At 42.0% G+C, this 18,356-nt stretch overlaps 1 protein-coding gene across 3 annotated transcripts; it reads right to left on the bottom strand.

Annotated features, from left to right (window-relative positions):
- Positions 1 to 9,583: 9,583 nt before the first annotated feature.
- On the bottom strand, positions 9,584 to 18,025 carry LOC100279881 (Dolichyl-diphosphooligosaccharide--protein glycosyltransferase subunit STT3A). 3 transcript variants are annotated; one of them, XM_008674502.4, is made up of 23 exons: positions 17,713 to 18,025; positions 17,541 to 17,603; positions 16,983 to 17,038; positions 16,837 to 16,908; positions 16,642 to 16,747; positions 16,511 to 16,561; positions 14,770 to 14,865; positions 14,618 to 14,677; positions 14,422 to 14,535; positions 14,247 to 14,333; positions 13,862 to 13,965; positions 13,596 to 13,691; positions 12,948 to 13,068; positions 12,771 to 12,851; positions 12,552 to 12,680; positions 12,268 to 12,471; positions 12,044 to 12,187; positions 11,787 to 11,973; positions 11,605 to 11,702; positions 10,469 to 10,548; positions 10,295 to 10,382; positions 10,107 to 10,193; positions 9,584 to 10,019 (listed from the first exon to the last, which is right to left on the bottom strand). In XM_008674502.4, exons 1-23 carry the CDS (start codon positions 17,842 to 17,844, stop codon positions 9,963 to 9,965), a joined length of 2,313 nt encoding a protein of 770 aa, XP_008672724.1. In that variant the 5' UTR covers positions 17,845 to 18,025; the 3' UTR covers positions 9,584 to 9,962.
- Positions 18,026 to 18,356: the final 331 nt, after the last annotated feature.

Genomic DNA, 18,356 nt, shown 5'->3' with positions numbered 1-18,356 from the left:
GTTCGAATTCGCATTTGCTTTCCATTCCTCTTGGCAAACCTCCACACTTCGATGGGGAAGACTACGGATTTTGGAGTCACAAAATGCGTAGTCACTTATTCTCTCTCCATCCAAGCATATGGGAGATTGTAGAGAATGGAATGAAATTTGATAGCTCGGATAGCCCTATGTTTATTAATGAACAGATTCATAGAAATGCACAAGCCACTACTGTATTGCTAGCCTCTTTGTGCAGGGACGAGTATCACAAGGTGAGCGGCTTGGACAATGCCAAGCAGATCTGGGACACCCTCAAGATCTCTCATGAGGGAAACGACGTCACCTTGCTCACCAAAATGGAGTTGGTGGAAGGCGAACTTGGACGGTTCGCGATGATAAGGGGGGAGGAGCCGACGCAAACATACAACCGGCTGAAGACCCTTATCAACAAAATAAGGAGCTACGGGAGCACACGATGGACGGACCACGACGTCGTCCGCCTAATGCTAAGGTCATTTACCGTTCTTGATCCTCATTTGGTGAACAATATACGTGAAAATCCCAGGTACACCAAGATGTCGCCCGAAGAAGTTCTTGGGAAATTCGTTAGTGGGCGAATGATGATTAAGGAGGCAAGGTACGTGGACGACGCCTTGAATGGTCCGATCAACGAGCCGCAACCCCTTGCTCTCAAAGCAACACGAAGCAAGGAGGCGCTACCTAGCAAGGTGGCACAGTTTGAGGCGGTCGGACTTAATGATGAAGAGATGGCTCTCATCATCAAAAGATTCAAGACGGTCCTTAAAGGTCGCAAGGGACAGCCAAGCAAGACCAAAGCCAAGGGGAAGCGCTCATGCTTCAAATGCGGTAAGCTTGGTCATTTTATTGCTAACTGTCCCGACAATGATAGTGATCAGGATCAAGGGAACAAGAGGGAGAAAAAGAAGAACTATAAGAAGGCAAAGGGCGAGGCTCATCTGGGCAAGGAGTGGGATTCGGACTGCTCTTCATCCGACTCCGACAATGAAGGACTCGCCGCCACCGCCTTCAACAAGTCATCCCTCTTCCCCAACGAGCGTCACACTTGCCTCATGGCAAGGGAGAAGAAAGTAAGCACTCATAATACTAGTACTTATGCTTCTTCAAGTGAGGATGAGTCTAGTGACGATGATGAGATAGATTACTCATGCTTATTCAAGGGATTAGATAGAACCAAGGTAGACAAAATTAATGAATTGATTGATGCCTTGAATGATAGGAATATACTTTTAGAAAAGCAAGAGGATTTGTTGTATGAAGAACATGATAAATTTGTAGAAGCTCAGAAATCTCTTGCTCTAGAAATTAAGAGGAATGAAATGCTCTCTAGTGAATTATCTTCTTGTCATGAAACCATTGCTACTTTAAAGAGTGTTAATGATGACTTAAATGCTAAACTAGAAGTAGCTAGTAAGTCTAATTCTTGTGTAGAACATGTTGAGATTTGCACTAGGTGTAAAGATTTCGATGTTGATGCTTGTAGTGATCATTTAGTTTCAATTTCCAAATTAACTAAGGAATTGGCTAGTCTTAATGCCCAACTTAAGACTAGCAAGAATGAATTTGATAAACTAAAATTTGCAAGGGATGCCTACACGATCGGTAGACACCCCTCAATTAAGGATGGACTTGGCTTCAAGAGGGAAGCCAAGAACTTAACAAGCCATAAGGCTCCCATTCCCGCTAAGGAGAAAGGGAAGGCCCCTATGGCTACTAGTGCTAAAAAGAACCATGCCTTTTTGTATCATGATAGGAGACAAACTAGAAATGCTTATAGGAGTTATAATGCTTACGATGATTTTTCTCATGCTATGTTTGCTTCTAGTTCTTCATATGTGCATGATAGAAATGTTGGTAGAAGGAATGTTGTTCATAATATGCCTAGAAGAGATGTTGTTAATATTCCTAGGAAAGTTAATGAGCCTTCTACAATATATCATGCTTTGAATGCTTCCTTTGCAATTTGTAGAAAGGATAGAAAGGTAATTGCTAGAAAGTTAGGGGCAAAATGCAAGGGTGATAAAACTTGCATTTGGGTCCCTAAAGAAATTGTGACTAACCTAGTAGGACCCAACAAGAGTTGGGTACCTAAGTCCCAAGCCTAAATTTGCCTTGCAGGTTTATGCATCCGTGGGTTCAAGCTGGATTATCGACAGCGGATGCACAAACCATATGACGGGGGAGAAGAAGATGTTCACCTCCTACGTCAAGAACAAGGATTCCCAAGATTCAATTATATTCGGTGATGGGAATCAAGGCAAGGTAAAAGGGTTAGGTAAAATTACAATTTCTAATGAACACTCTATCTCTAATGTGTTTTTAGTAGAGTCTCTTGGATATAATTTGCTATCGGTTAGTCAATTATGCAATATGGGATATAACTGTCTATTTACAAATGTAGATGTGTCTGTCTTTAGAAGAAGTGATGGTTCACTAGCTTTTAAGGGTGTATTAGACGGCAAACTTTATTTAGTTGATTTTGCAAAAGAAGAGGTCGGTCTAGATGCATGCTTAATAGCTAAGACTAGCATGGGCTGGTTGTGGCATCGCCGCTTAGCACATGTGGGGATGAAGAACCTTCACAAGCTTCTAAAGGGAGAACACGTGATAGGTTTGACTAACGTGCAATTCGAAAAAGATAGACCTTGTGCAGCTTGTCAAGCAGGTAAACAAGTGGGAGGAGCGCATCACAGCAAGAATGTGATGACCACTTCAAGACCCCTGGAGCTGCTGCATATGGACCTTTTCGGACCTGTCACCTATCTGAGCATAGGAGGGAGTAAGTATGGTCTAGTTATTGTTGATGACTTTTCCCGCTTCACTTGGGTGTTCTTTTTGCAGGATAAGTCTGAAACCCAAGGGACCCTCAAGCGCTTCCTCAGGAGAGCTCAAAATGAGTTTGAGCTCAAGGTGAAGAAGATAAGGAGCGACAACGGGTCCGAGTTCAAGAACCTTCAAGTGGAGGAGTTCCTTGAGGAGGAAGGGATCAAGCACGAGTTCTCCGCTCCCTACACACCTCAGCAAAATGGTGTGGTAGAGAGGAAGAACAGGACGCTCATAGATATGGCGAGGACTATGCTTGGAGAATTCAAGACCCCCGAGTGCTTTTGGTCGGAAGCCGTGAACACGGCTTGCCACGCCATCAACAGGGTCTACCTTCATCGCCTCCTCAAGAAGACTTCGTATGAGCTACTAACCGGTAACAAACCCAATGTATCTTACTTTCGTGTATTTGGGAGCAAGTGCTACATTCTAGTGAAGAAGGGTAGAAATTCTAAGTTTGCTCCCAAAGCTGTAGAAGGGTTTTTGTTAGGTTATGACTCAAATACAAAGGCGTATAGAGTCTTCAACAAATCATCGGGTTTGGTTGAAGTCTCTAGCGACGTTGTATTTGATGAGACTAATGGCTCTCCAAGAGTGCAAGTTGTTGATTGTGATGATGTAGATGAAGAAGATGTTCCGCCGGCCACTATACGAACCATGGCAATTGGAGAAGTGCGGCCACAGGAACAAGATGAACGAGATCAACCTTCCTCAACAACGGTGCATCCCCCAACTCAAGACGATGAACAGGTTCATCAAAAGGAGGCGTGTGATCAAGGGGGAGCACAAGATGATCACGTGATGGAGGAAGAAGCGCAACCGGCTCCTCCAACCCAAGTTCGAGCGGTGATTCAAAGGGATCATCCCGTCGACCAAATTTTGGGTGACATTAGTAAGGGAGTAACTACTCGATCTCGATTAGTTAATTTTTGTGAGCATTACTCCTTTGTCTCTTCTATTGAGCCCTTTAGGGTAGAGGAGGCCTTGCTAGATCCGGACTAGGTGGTGGCCATGCAGGAGGAGCTCAACAATTTCAAGCGCAATGAAGTTTGGACACTGGTGCCTCGTCCCAAGCAAAATGTTGTGGGAACCAAGTGGGTGTTCCGCAACAAACAAGACGAGCACGGGGTGGTGACAAGGAACAAGGCTAGACTTGTGGCAAAAGGTTATGCCCAAGTCGCAGGTTTGGACTTTGAGGAGACGTTTGCTCCTGTGGCTAGGCTAGAGTCAATTCGCATCTTGCTAGCATATGCCGCTCACCATTCTTTCAGGTTGTACCAAATGGATGTGAAGAGCGCTTTCCTCAACGGGCCGATCAAGGAGGAGGTGTACGTGGAGCAACCCCCTGGCTTCGAGGATGAACGGTACCCCGACCACGTGTGTAAGCTCTCTAAGGCGCTCTATGGACTTAAGCAAGCCCCAAGAGCATGGTATGAATGCCTTAGAGACTTCTTAATTGCTAATGCTTTCAAAGTTGGGAAAGCCGATCCAACTCTTTTTACTAAGACTTGCAATGGTGATCTTTTTGTGTGCCAAATTTATGTCGATGACATAATATTTGGTTCTACTAACCAAAAGTCTTGTGAAGAGTTCAGCAGGGTGATGACGCAGAAATTCGAGATGTCGATGATGGGCGAGTTGAACTACTTCCTTGGGTTCCAAGTGAAGCAACTCAAGGACGGCACCTTCATCTCCCAAACGAAGTACACGCAAGATCTGCTAAAGCGGTTTGGGATGAAGGACGCCAAGCCCGCAAAGACTCCGATGGGGACCGACGGACACACCGACCTCAACAAAGGAGGTAAGTCCGTTGATCAAAAAGCATACCGGTCAATGATAGGGTCTTTACTTTATTTATGTGCTAGTAGACCGGATATTATGCTTAGCGTATGCATGTGTGCTAGTTTTCAATCCGATCCTAAGGAGTGTCACTTAGTGGCGGTAAAGCGAATTCTTAGATATTTGGTTGCTACGCCTTGCTTCGGGCTCTGGTATCCAAAGGGGTCTACCTTTGACTTGGTTGGATACTCAGATTCCGACTATGCTGGATGTAAGGTCGATAGGAAGAGTACATCGGGGACGTGCCAATTCTTAGGAAGGTCCCTGGTGTCGTGGAACTCTAAGAAACAAACTTCCGTTGCCCTATCCACCGCTGAGGCCGAGTATGTTGCCGCAGGACAGTGTTGCGCGCAACTACTTTGGATGAGGCAAACCCTCCGGGACTTTGGCTACAATCTGAGCAAAGTCCCACTCCTATGTGACAATGAGAGTGCTATCCGCATGGCGGAAAATCCTGTTGAGCACAGCCGCACAAAGCACATAGACATCCGGCATCACTTTTTGAGAGACCACCAGCAAAAGGGAGATATCGAAGTGTTTCATGTTAGCACCGAGAACCAGCTAGCCGATATCTTTACCAAGCCTCTAGATGAGAAGACCTTTTGCAGGTTGCGTAGTGAGCTAAATGTCTTAGATTCGCGGAACTTGGATTGATTTGTAGCATACATGTGTTTATGCCTTTGATCATATTCCTTATGCATTTTGTTGCTTAATAATGGTGCTCAAGTTGTACAAACACTCCCTGGATCTCACAAGTCCGTTGCAAAGTGATGCACATGTTTAGGGGGAGATGTGTTACAACTTGACCCTTTGAGACTAACCCTGTGCTTGAGTTTGATGCTTTAGTCTTAAAGAAGGATTGAAAGGGAAAAGGTGGACTTGGACCATGCAAGACTTCCACTGCACTCCGATGAAAAGAGTAACTTTTCCAAGTTCATCTTTAAACTCTTATTGCCTATTTTGCTCTTAATTGAAGAATTTGGTGAGGCAATGAGGTTAAAGGGCCAAGATTGATCCCGTTTTGGTGCTTGATGCCAAAGGGGGAGAAAATAAAGGCCAAAGTGATAAATGGATCAGCTACCACTTGAGAGATTTTGAAAACAGTAGAATAGAGCTTTTGGTTTGTCAAATCTTTTTTGTTGTCTCTTTTGTCAAAAGTTGGCCTCTTGTGGGGAGAAGTGTTGATTATGGGAAAAAGGGGGAGTTTTTGAAATCTTTCTTTTGGAATGACTCTCTTTATGCTTCAACATGTGTGTTTGACTTAGAGATAGAGATTTGAGTTTGATTTGCAAAAACAAACCAAGTGGTGGCAAAGGATGATCCATATATGCCAAAATTGAATCAAAATAAATTTGAGTTTTATTTGAAGTGATATTGCACTTGTTCTAGTTGCTTTATGTTGTGTTGGCATAAATCACCAAAAAGGGGGAGATTGAAAGGGAAATGTGCCCTTGGGCCATTTCTAAGTATTTTGGTGATTGAGTGCCAACACAAGTGCTTAAATGTGAATCTATACCCATGGATGGACATAGTGCAAATCAAGAGTAAAGGTATGTTTCTAAGCCTTAGTACATTGTTTTGAAGACTAATGTATTGTGTCTAAGTGCTTGAAACAGGAGAAATCGAGTCAGAGAAAAGTTGGCTGTGTACAGCCAAAAGGCTGTTCGGTCTGGAGCACCGGACTGTCCGGTGGTGCACCAGACAGTGTCCGGTGGTGCACCGGATAGTGTCCGGTGCGCCAGGCTGACTCGGCGTGAAGTGGCCGCTCTCGGGAATTCGCCGAAGGCGTACGGCTAAAATTCACCGGACTGTCCGGTGTGCACCGGACTGTCCGGTGAGCCAACGGTCGGCCAGGCCAACGGTCGGCCGCGGAATCCGCTCGCGACACGTGGCCGAGCCAACGGTCGGAAGGGGGCACCGGACTGTCCGGTGTGCACCGGACATGTCCGGTGCGCCAACGGCTCTCTGGCGGCCAACGGTCGACAGCGCCAGTTAAGGAAAGAAATCGGGCACCGGACAGTGTCCGGTGTGCACCGGACTGTCCGGTGCACCCGACGACAGAAGGCAAGATTGGCCTTCCAGATTTGCTCTCAACGGCTCCTAGCTGCCTTGGGGCTATAAAAGGGACCCCTAGGCGCATGGAGGAGAACACCAAGCAACCTTAGAGCATTCTTGATCATCCACACTCAGTCTTTGCGCATTCGTTTGTCATTTGCAGTGATTCGAGCTCCGTTCTAGTGAGAACTTTGAGATAGTCTTTTGAGCTCGATTCTTGGCCGTGTGTGTGCGCATTTTGCTGTGGATTTGTGTAGGTTGCTTCCCTTCCTTACTCCGTATTTCTTTGTGAATCTCAAGTGTAAGGGCGAGAGACTCCAAGTTGTGGAGATTCCTCGCAAACGGGATATTGAAAGGAAAAGCATAACACTGTGGTATTCAAGTTGATCATTGGATCACTTGAGAGGAGTTGAGTGCAACTCTCGTCCGTTGGGACGCCACAACGTGGAGTAGGCAAGTTTTGTACTTGGCCGAACCACGGGATAAACCACTGTGTCTTCTCTGTGTTGATCTTTTGTGGTATTGTGTTTTGTTGAGACTCATCTCTAGCCACTTGGCGATTATTGTGCTAACACTTAACAAGTTTTTGTGGCTATAAGTTTAAGTTTCACAGGATCACCTATTCACCCCCCCCCCCCTCTAGGTGCTCTCACTTTCACTTTGTTTGAACCCTTTCTTTTGACTTGTATTGGTTTGTTGTGAACCTTTGGCACCTGTAGAACTCATAATCTAGAGCAAACTAGTTAGTCCAATAATTTGTGTTGGGCAATTCAACCACCAAAATTCATATGGAAAAGGTTTGACTCTATTTCCCTTTCAATTAGTCTGCGGGTTATGTTGATCATCAAACACCAAAATCTATTGAACCAAATGGCTCGGGGTCTATTTTCCTTACAGGAAGGATTCAAAGAAAATTTTGATATATTGAAGCAGAAGTTTGACCTCTTGAGGAAAAAGGTAAGCAAGCAAACTTAGTTGGATAGTATGTACAATGCAAAATAAAAATGGATTGAATGTTATATGAAGAATGCCTTCACAAAGGGTCTGTTTGGTTGGTTTCTCTCGCCAACCTGGCTGTATGAGCCAGGATCACTGGAGCCTGGCTCTGGAGATGCGACCAATCTGCTCGTATCTGGTGAGCCTGGCCCAGGATGCTTTAAGGATCGTGCGAGCCTGGATCTAAATCTACATGCAGGCAACCAAACACAGAGCTCGCACGCGCATAGCCTGGCTCACAGCAACCAAACAGCAGCTACCCGCATCCTGTGATGCAAGCACGCGCAGATGCAGGCAACCAAACACACCCAAAGTGTATGTTTCTCCTTGGTGGGGCTAATAGCTTTTAGGCTTCACCCCACATCGTGAATGGCCCAATACCCCCTTTACTATAACAGTGCTGTAGCTAGGGACCTCTAAAGTTTACATTATAAAATTTAAGGATCTGGTCATATTAGGATCGAGCTTTATTTCTATTCGTTTTTAACTAAAATTAATCAAGGGCTCAAACGAATCGTGAAGAAACATTTGAATTGTGATCCATTACCACCCTTAGTTGTAGATAGAATCGTTTAAGCAACAGTGCTTGTTTCTTCTTGGTGGGCCTAATATTTTTTAGGCTTCACCGTTGCTTCTTAGTGGACCTAATATTTTTAGGTTTCACTCCACGTTGTGGAACATACCTAAGATTGCCTCCAACATCTTTCCTATCACACTTTCTATTTGGAACTTCACTACGTGTATAGTGGAGTCTATAGTACTCCCTCCGTTCCAAAATAAAATTTGTTTTACCTTTTTAGTTAATTTCATACAATGATTAATGTATTTGTTTTATATATATATATGTCTAAATTCATTATTATTCATTTGAATATAGGTATCAAAACTAAGAGCTAAAATGACTAATATTTTGAAACGGAGGGAATACAAAACATTATTTTGCGTGGTCATATGCATGCTCGAATCACGGTCTAAAACTCCTTCACTGTAACAGTGTTATAGCGCAGCAAGAGAAGCTCCGGAGCAGCACCAAGCGCCCACTAAGGGCAAATATGCTTGTAGCAAAATAAGAGTACAATATTTATTCCGATATAATTCTTGGACCGGCAAAGCTAAAGTAAATTGAAGAGGATACAGTCTATATCGCGAATGCATGGACTGATACCTCCTTTTACATATATCTTTTACATATAAGACATCGTTGACTTTTTTAAAAAACTTTGACCACTCATCTTAATCAAAATATTTATTCAAAAGTGATAAAATTTTAAGTCAAATACAAACTACCTTAAGTGATAAAAAAATCACAAAAAATGATAACTCATTATTTTTTTAAATAAGACGAGTGGTCAAAGTTTTTAAAAAAAGTCAACGATATCATATATTTATAAATAGAGGAAGTATATGATATTATCTTTATTCTCGAATATTTATCGTCCGTTAGTTTATTTTTGAACTAAAACGTGATAAATAAAAAAACCGAGCGAGTACAATTTTAGCCCTGGTTTTACCATTTTTTGGTAAAAATACATCTACACCCCTAAAGCGATTATACCGTTGACAAGAGATCGACACACTGTTCATGTCGCTGTAGCCATTAATTCCATTTCACGAAATCAAGCACAGACGGTAAGGCATGGGGGCAATATCCCCTTAATGCTCCCCTAAATCTATAGAATATATTAGTTTTTTAACTAATTCTCATGTAAATAGTGCAAAAAATACTTCTAACAGTCCCCTAATTTTAGATCCTGCTTCGCACCTGCGGTAAGGCTCTTGGAAAGCAGAACTTCCACAGAATCGTATTTGACATTTCACAATCATTTCATTTTTACAGAAAAAATGCAGGAAATAGGGGAAAAAATCCTTCCTTCCAAAAGGTAGCCTAAAAGAAAAGATAGGCCACCATTTCTTCAAACCAAACAACCTTTAAAGATGTTTCCAAACGGCCAGGCGCTCAGTCAGGTTCCTATAAACAAAGTCCATTTTGTTTAAAATGGGGATAAAACCTCACTCGAGAACCTACCACAAATTTCATCAGACCCCTATAATGCCATTAAGGAGATCAAATGCCAAAAAAAACATGAAGCACCCCTATAATCTGCTCCATGACAATAACAAAGAACACACCAATGCTATGCTTTTAATCTAACTCCTTTTGATGAATTCATGGTTTTCTCAGGATAGTAACTGTGCTGACTAGTGACTCCAGCACCCTGCCTTTGTAGTCTCTATTTCCATGGGCTCTTCTTTCCACCAGTTTTACGCATAAAACTTGCTTTTAAACTCTGGTAAAGAAGTGAGGTAAAAAACATATTTAAGATGCAGATGTTTCAATAAGCTTATATCGAAGAAAATTTTGTTGTCTGACTCACAGATTTAAATTTCAGTTTCCCTCTGACTCTGTTCTTCTGAGGTTTCAGTTTGTAAATCCGAACCAGCCAATGGTGAGTTGTGAAAACCTGTATCCAGCAGCATGGAAACACAAGGAATGCATTATTCAAGCAATAGGGGACTTTTCACATCCAAATTGGAAGAAAAAAAAAGAATAAAAGCACTCCACCTCCTCAAAATGCGTAAGTTTAAAATGTTTCTTCCCTATTTCATATCTTCTCACTCTATCAAAGCCCTTACCATCAGTTTCGACGAATCTGCGAACATTGAAAAACAAGGTTACACTTCATTCACAAATGTGCCAATTGAGCACAGTATTATAATACTTCAATGTGTCACAGACCTGTAATAGCAAAGCTTGTACATGAGGGAATTCAACATGGTTGGGGTACTATGAGCATCAACACGGTAGTTGCCATCCTTCTAAGAAATGAGATACACAAAACAAAACACCAATTATTTGAGAGCCTTTTCATATCAGGAATCAGGATGAGCATCTCCAAGAGTTCCCAAAATACCCCCATCTAGAATTTTTCGCAAGATTGGAAAAAATCATGGCCACAGCCTGGATGCACGCGCAATCTCCCACAAAAAAAAAATCCACGCATCGCCAAGAAAGTTCCCCATGAGTCAAATTTTTTTATTTTCCAGGAGTGGTTTTTGGAAACTATTCGAGAAACCCTTCTTTGATCCTCCCAATACTTTTTGGCAGCTTGGAAAACTCAATGGTTTGGGGAAGAAATTATTGGGTACTCTAGGAGATGCTCTAACCCACCCACCCACAAGCAACAGGTGCACAGATCAAAAAAAAAAGTAGCAACTAGAAGATAGTACCTGTGGCCCGCAAGAGTGTCATTTTGGTTTTGTCCTAAATCAAGCAACCTAAATTTGACTAAAATGTATGCCAAATAAATATCATTTGATAGGAGCCGGGGTATAGCAGATAGCGCAGGAGGTAGCAGTTGGTGATCGGTGGTCAAGCTTGAACCCCCGATCATGTGGTGGAGCCGTGCTTGCGAGCAAGGGACGGAGATGGAAGGCACTGCAGCCTTGCTTAATTCTTTTCAAATGAATACTCCACGTACTTGTACCCCAAAGCCTAACAGACTTGACCTAAGATGCAACAACCAAATCCCCTAACAAAAGCCAACAACTAATCTCAAGAAACCGAAGCCTTGTGCAGCACCCGCCACAGTGGCTTGACATTCAGCCACGCTGGCCCTGGCACCATGACGCCAGTCATAAAATCATTAGATTCATCATGAAATATATTTTCATAGTAAATCTATTTGGTGCTATAAATATTGATAACCTTCTATATAAACTTGGTCAAACATAAAATGCTTTTACTTAAGACAAAACCAAAATGTCACTCATTGAAGGACAGTAGTATTGTCCAGAACTCTCCCTTAATTAATAAATGCAGATCACATTCCTTTTGATTGGCAAGGAATTCCAAGAGGTAAGTCCACAACTTACAAGGTAATCTGCTTCCTTTATTTGAGGGAATACACCACCTCCGATTCGAACCATCCAGAGGAACTTATTAATATCATCACTTGGGTAGCCAATAAGCCCTGAAAAAGAATCATCAGTTTTAGGTGAATGACAGCACTTGATTAAGGTAATTGTTTGCTTCTAGAAGCCAAAAATGTAATAACCTCCAAAGATAACAAGCACATATTTGACATCTAAAGAATTGAAGATCTCCCATGCTACTTTTTCTGGAGATGCCATTGCAGTCCCAACTGTTGCAATGTGCGTGTTATTCCATGTATTATTGTCCACAATAACAGTTCTGTTTGCCATTGCAGTTGTCTGATAACCATAGTCCCACCAAGATGCAACCTACCAAAATAAATATCATATTGCTGTCAGAAATAACACAGATAGTGTAATTATAAGAACAAAGTTATACCTTGTCATCTGCATCTGTGTTATGGCGCAGCCATCCATAAGCTTCGCGGAAATCATCAAAAACATGAAACCCATCATGTGAACGAGATGTTAGCACAATTGAAGGTGCTGAATATGCTTCTGCAGCAGCCCACACACAATGGATCTGCAAAAATGACATCATTTACTAGCAATGTTGATGTAATCTAACGGGAATGTAGTTTTCAGAAAGAACAGCTCCCTTACCACGTAAAAACCAGAAAGTATGGTCAGCAGCATTATGCCCACAGCAGATGGCCCACAAGGCAGTACTAAAAGCTTTTCTTCGGTTCTATGATCAACAGGTGAACTTCCCTCTGACTCTTTGTCTTTCTTCCGATTTTTCTTGGATGTTTTTTCCTTCAAACCCATTTCAGAGTTCGTAGGAGTATCAGAACTCCCATCCCCGGCCTTGAATTTCATAAAATATCATGTGAGTGGATAATCCAATGGAACAAATAGGAAAAAAGGCCCAAAGAAAGCAGTCTTACTGTAAAAGAGCCATCATCCAGTGTTGGACGCTGAAATTTCATTGATCTTGTAAGGACACCAAAAGCTTCAGACAGAGCAATCCCAGACAAAATGCATGCAGCAGGAGCAAGGACCAGCATAAGTCGGACCTATCATTGCAATAACATACAGATTAATAAAAAGACCAGCAACCAGCATTGTACTGCAGTATGATAATGTTCCATGCTAAAGGGTTTTACCATTACTCCAGAGAAATACACTGAGGTTACCAAGTACAGGACCAAAAATGAGCTTGCATCAGATAATGGTAAGAAGCATGACTGAAAATTGAGTTAATGACAATCACTCAAAAGTCAAAAACATGGTAAAACTAACTAGCTAAACTGCTTGTTCATCTAAAGAAATGAAATACTTACTACGATCCCAGCAGGAACTAAAAAGGCAAGCACATTGATATCCATAAAATAAGAAGGCCAGGTTGGTGGTTGGTGTTCGCTCACACTAGCAATTATAGGGATGTACTTGCTTGCATAGGTTCTGCCAGGAGCAAAAGGGAAAGGTGAAGGACAAACAGTCAATGTGTCAGTTTATAAAGAAAAGGAAGAATATGGATTGGTTGTATAACAAAAATTGATAACATGTTTAACAGCAACTAGGAAAAAAACACAATAGAGGTCCATTCGACAACAAATAAACTCTCTTACAGTAAGTATCAGATCTAACTATACTTCTCAGTATATTGCAAATAAATTAAATCGCTTATACTTAGACATGTGTTGATAAGGAAATTTGGATACTTCACTATAACAGGAGACCATGTTGAATTGAAAGCTCATCATGCATGCAAAAATCAAGGTTTCACAAACATTTTTCCTGTAAATATCGTTGTGTTATATGTACCAAAGCGGAAACCATAAAGCAGCTCTAGTAATCTCTGTAGTAACTTTTAATAATCAAATCGTAAAAGTTTGTGTTCCTAAAGACCAAATTTGAGATCTTACTTTGCAACAGAACATCAAGAGCTCAACAGTTCAACTAACAATGATAATTTGATAAGGACTTACGGATCCAGCAGACTCAAACTGCGACCACTCCAGCCTTTTGTTGGGCTAGATGCAATCAATGCAATGAGTATTGCTGCAGCAGCAAAACAAACAGCCCTGCAGGATTTTTACTGTTAGATGTGTCAAGTGGATAGCTAGCAGTTCAGCGACCTAAATATGACCAACTGCTTCATTTTGACTCCTATGGAACACATCTTTCTTTGCTCATAGATACAACATTTATTATGCATTTCCACTAGTTCCACCTTCCAAAATCAAAAACTTACAATCCAACGGTTATAACAAATGTCATGGCCACTTTGAACAGTCGGGGAGTTAAAAGTCCTTTGATGTAATAAACAAGAGCAACCACATGGAGGATTATAAACACCTGTTTTTGAAATAATAGAGAGGATAGGGGGGAGATGAATTAGTTTGCAGCCAAGGTTTTACTGAAATGGGAGAAGCTAGGAAGTAAAGGGTAACACGTAGGTAGATCAGGGATGCAAATGGGTACCAAATGGTGCTTTCTAGGTCAGCTAATTTAGTTCATTTCTCTCCCTAAATAATTATGTGTAATGTCATTCTTATTCATTTTAGCAAGTCTTGGGTTGACCCCATGACTCAAAAGAAGTGCAACTCGCATCCCTAGTAGATACACAATCAATATACCAGAAATGATGCAAAGTGCTCTGACGTCATTACTGCATTAAAACCAACAACAGGTACCGATGCTGCCAGAAGTGTTCCAAGCACAACCTGCATTGTGTTTACCGGTATGAAATTTTTTCTATTCAGTATTCACTTGTACAAAAGAGTTGGTATGACACTAAACCCACGGACTTACAAGGGGAGCATAAGCAATATAAAGTCGTGAAGAGTAACGACCAGTCACAATACACAAGAGAACATGCATTGGGATAAGATTGATGATGAATGTGTAGCCTCCCCAAGAACAAACCTGAAAGGGGATACAGTAACATATCTTGGATACATGGTCTATGGCAGTTACTACAAATATAAAAAAATGGAAACAAAAATACCATGTAGAAGTACGAGAGAGAATTAAGTGCCGCATAAAAGAGTGATCCAGTGTTTAGTGTCTGCAAAATTATTTCATACATGTTTAAAGTAGCAAAGAGATATTTCAGAGCGGGAGAGGAGGAACATGAGGGAAAATTTTGAGATCAATCACCTTTACATATAGATAAAATGTGAATATTAAAGCAAATATAGCTACAGCTTCATTATCGTAGCTGCCAGCAACAGATCTTGAGATGTATGATGGGACCTGCATATTGGCAGGGAGTAATAAGTAGGTTCTTTCTTAAGTGACGCTTACAAGATAGGATCAAGCATATACTGCAAAACATCTAAAACGGGTGAAAACCTATTAGAAGGCCTTGCTTTTTTACATTCATACGGAAAAGGCTGGTGTTAAACATCATAATTAAATGACAGGGAAACCAATATCTCGCACATACAAACCCAATTCGTAACATGATTGTCAGTGGTAAGAAATTTTCATTGTTCACCAGTTCAGAAGTTAGCTTTCCTTCATGGTCTCAGGCTCTCAGCTCACCATTTTGGTTTTTTCCGGTTAGCAGAGCAGTAAGTGATGAGGACATTGACCCTCCAACGGTCCAACCAGTACGCAAGGTCCAATGTCCCAAGCTCAAATACGACAATAAAATTTAGAGGTGAGCTCATTCTTAAGCGATATTTTTTATAGTTTTGAGAATAGATTGCTATCTGATGATGTTATCTTGTTTAGTAATATTGAAGAGGGTCATGAAGTACATCGGAAAAGGTGTAGAGGTGGGAAAGACCAGTGAGGACGTCCAAGACCAGCCGGAGGCCTAGGCTAACTCGCATCGGCCTTCAGGACCAGCATGCAGTAAAACGGATACTCAGGACGCATACGGACTTGGTTTTTGACGATCCATGGATAGAAAGCTATAAGCTACCTAATGTCTTTGGTTTGAGGTTTAAATTCCACCGGAGTTAACGGAAATCATAGAAACAAGCAACGTCTAGAAACTGTTACAATGCTATGTCACGTCTTTTGGTCAGTTGGGCCACTTATCATCTAAGAGCCTGTTATGGGGCCTGTCCAAGAGGTGTGACGACCCTTACACCATATAATCAGTAGTCGATGTCCATGTTAGGCTCGGGTCTTGCTTTAGATCAATTTGTCATTGAACAGTCGTTGTTATTAGTCGTGATTTGTGAAACCCCAACTTTGAGTACTTTAAAGTTCTTGCTTATGTTCTTCGTTTCGCAGCCAGAGATTAGCCTTCTTAATGAGGTCAACCGGATCAGTGACATGGTTGATAACCAGAGGAGTAATTGTGCTAAGATTGTAGGGTTGGGTCTTTTGATCTAGAGTCAGATCGGTATGTCGCATTCCACCAAAACAAGAGTTACCTTGAACCTCATGAAAGATCGGGAACCTCGTCCCCATCAGTGAGCCTTTTACATGCGGGGAATATGTCTACTTGTCAACGATAGGCGAGACTATTTTAGATGAATGAGAAAAATCAAAGGCCAAAGCAGCTCCTTCAAATGTTTCAAACATAGAAGCTCAGAAGTGATTCGATAATAGCTGTACTTCCTTTTCTTTAGTGTTCCAAATTTAACCAAAAAACAAACATACCACTGTGAACACAGAACTGTTCAAGGAGAGCATAGGCAAACAAAGACTTGCAATGAAAATAGGTTGTTCAGATCATAATAACTAAAACAATGACATGCCAAGACTTTCCCTGCTACACTCAAAGACAGACAATATTGACAAAGCTAACATATCCTTATCTAATTGCTTCATTCTTGATACACCCCAAAAAGAATAGAAGAGCAGAAAAAATGTAGATCAAGCAAACATATCAAGGATCTAGTATTTTTCAGACAAAATACATAGTCAATATAACAATTACCATTGCTAGAATAGTTGCTGCCATCAAACCAGCACCGGGGCCCTTTGTTTCCTAGAGACACAATAGTGAGATTACTAAAGAACTTTAGTAATCCAGTGTAAGTGCATGGGTTTTTAATATAAAAAAACAACCTTGGTTAATAGGTAAGTTGCCCAGGACGCATTGACTGAGAAAACTGGAGCAGTGAATACACAGACAGTCTCCACCGACAATGGGATGTTAAGGGAATTCAACAACCTATGCCAACCAAACAATTCAGTCATGCTAACAGTAGTTCAAATCTACCAATGAAGCATTTCTAATAGTATGCATTGGCAGTCACATACCACCATATTGTACCAGCAGTAAGTGTCAAACCAGGATAGACAGTGCCACCAATAACACGCCCAAGAGGATACCTAAAAGCAGGTGACAGTGAGCATAGAAATAACTGGAAAACAAGGATAGATTCAAGTGTTCTTGGAAATGTTACCATGTTCGGTCATCAAACCAGTTCCAGAATTCATATATGCCATTCTTTGACAAGAACTGAGACAAGGGGGAAATTACAATGAATCAAAATTTAAGTGCATGTGCACAACTGCTTTTGAAACATTAAGACACACTAGTAAAACATTTGTGCACAAATCCAAGCAGCAAATGTACATTGGAAAACATTCCTGCCATTTTATTCACCCAAATGTTGGGACCATTCAATACACCCACATGTCACCTGAGACTATACAACAGTGTATATTACAATAGACAATTTGCAAAGAAGTCTAGGGATGCAAGTGGTACCCAGATTTTTCCTGGTCAGCTAACTAATTAAATACAGTGGCAATGCCATTTTCAAATTAATTGCATACCAAGTTTTGTGTCGACCTAGTGACCCAAAAGAAATGGAGCTCGCATGTCTACTGAAGTCCCTAACCCCATAACTCGTTGAAGAGAACATGACTCCTAAGCGAACTCAACACCTGAATCCTGATGCATCCCAATAAGACAATAACAGGCTGTGGACAAACACAGAGGCACCACGGGAAAAAACCTGGGTAACGCGGTAATTGAAGTAGGGATCGAACTCGTGGATGACGCTTTCGTATTTGATCACCTGCGGCACATCAACGGACCAGTAAGACAGGCATGGGCCCGGGCAAACCATGTTGGGATTCCCAATTCCCAAAAGGATTTAAAAATGGTGGGGTTCGGATAGATCTTACGGAGAATAGTCGGATGGAGAAGGCGAGGACGCCGATGAGAAGGAGGGTGAAGATGCACAGCACTCCGCCGAAGGCGTTGCGGAGGCGATCTACGCTTCCGCTTGACGCCACAGAGGACTGGGGCTCCGGCATTGCTGCTGAGAAGAAGAGTTTTGGGTCAGAGGAAGACGGGGAAGGCCGGCGGCCGGGAGGCGGAGGTTTATCGAATTTTTTCGTGTTTGGCGTTTGCACTTTGGAGTATTGGACAGGGAAAAGAGTCGGCGGGTCCTACGCTCGGGCAGTCGGACACACCGCGAGCGCAGCATCGACCACCTAGCATCGTCCGCCGCGAGGAGATTGTACAATTTGTTTTTGCCGGCAGTTTTTTTTTTCTGATCCCTGGGAGAAATTTGGGATTCTGTCATCATTCTGCCATTGTTTTGAGGGACTTCACTCTAATGTCATTATAAAACATGTCGCCCACCTTAAAATGTCATTGGTCGTTTAATAAACAAAAAAAAAAGATTCAACTGAGTTAGAGGAGACGAGCTGCCGGATTTACCCCTGCCTCGTCCTGACAATTTCTCCTGCAGCAAGAGCGAGCAGCTATGGGCCGCCTATAGCGCCGGTCAATCCCCACTCCACGTCTCCATCGACGGCGCGTA

The sequence above is a fragment of the Zea mays genome, chromosome 3, assembly GCF_902167145.1.
Source record: "Zea mays cultivar B73 chromosome 3, Zm-B73-REFERENCE-NAM-5.0, whole genome shotgun sequence".
Classification (NCBI taxonomy): domain Eukaryota; kingdom Viridiplantae; phylum Streptophyta; class Magnoliopsida; order Poales; family Poaceae; genus Zea; species Zea mays.
This window is presented reverse-complemented; position numbering and strand designations above follow the sequence as displayed.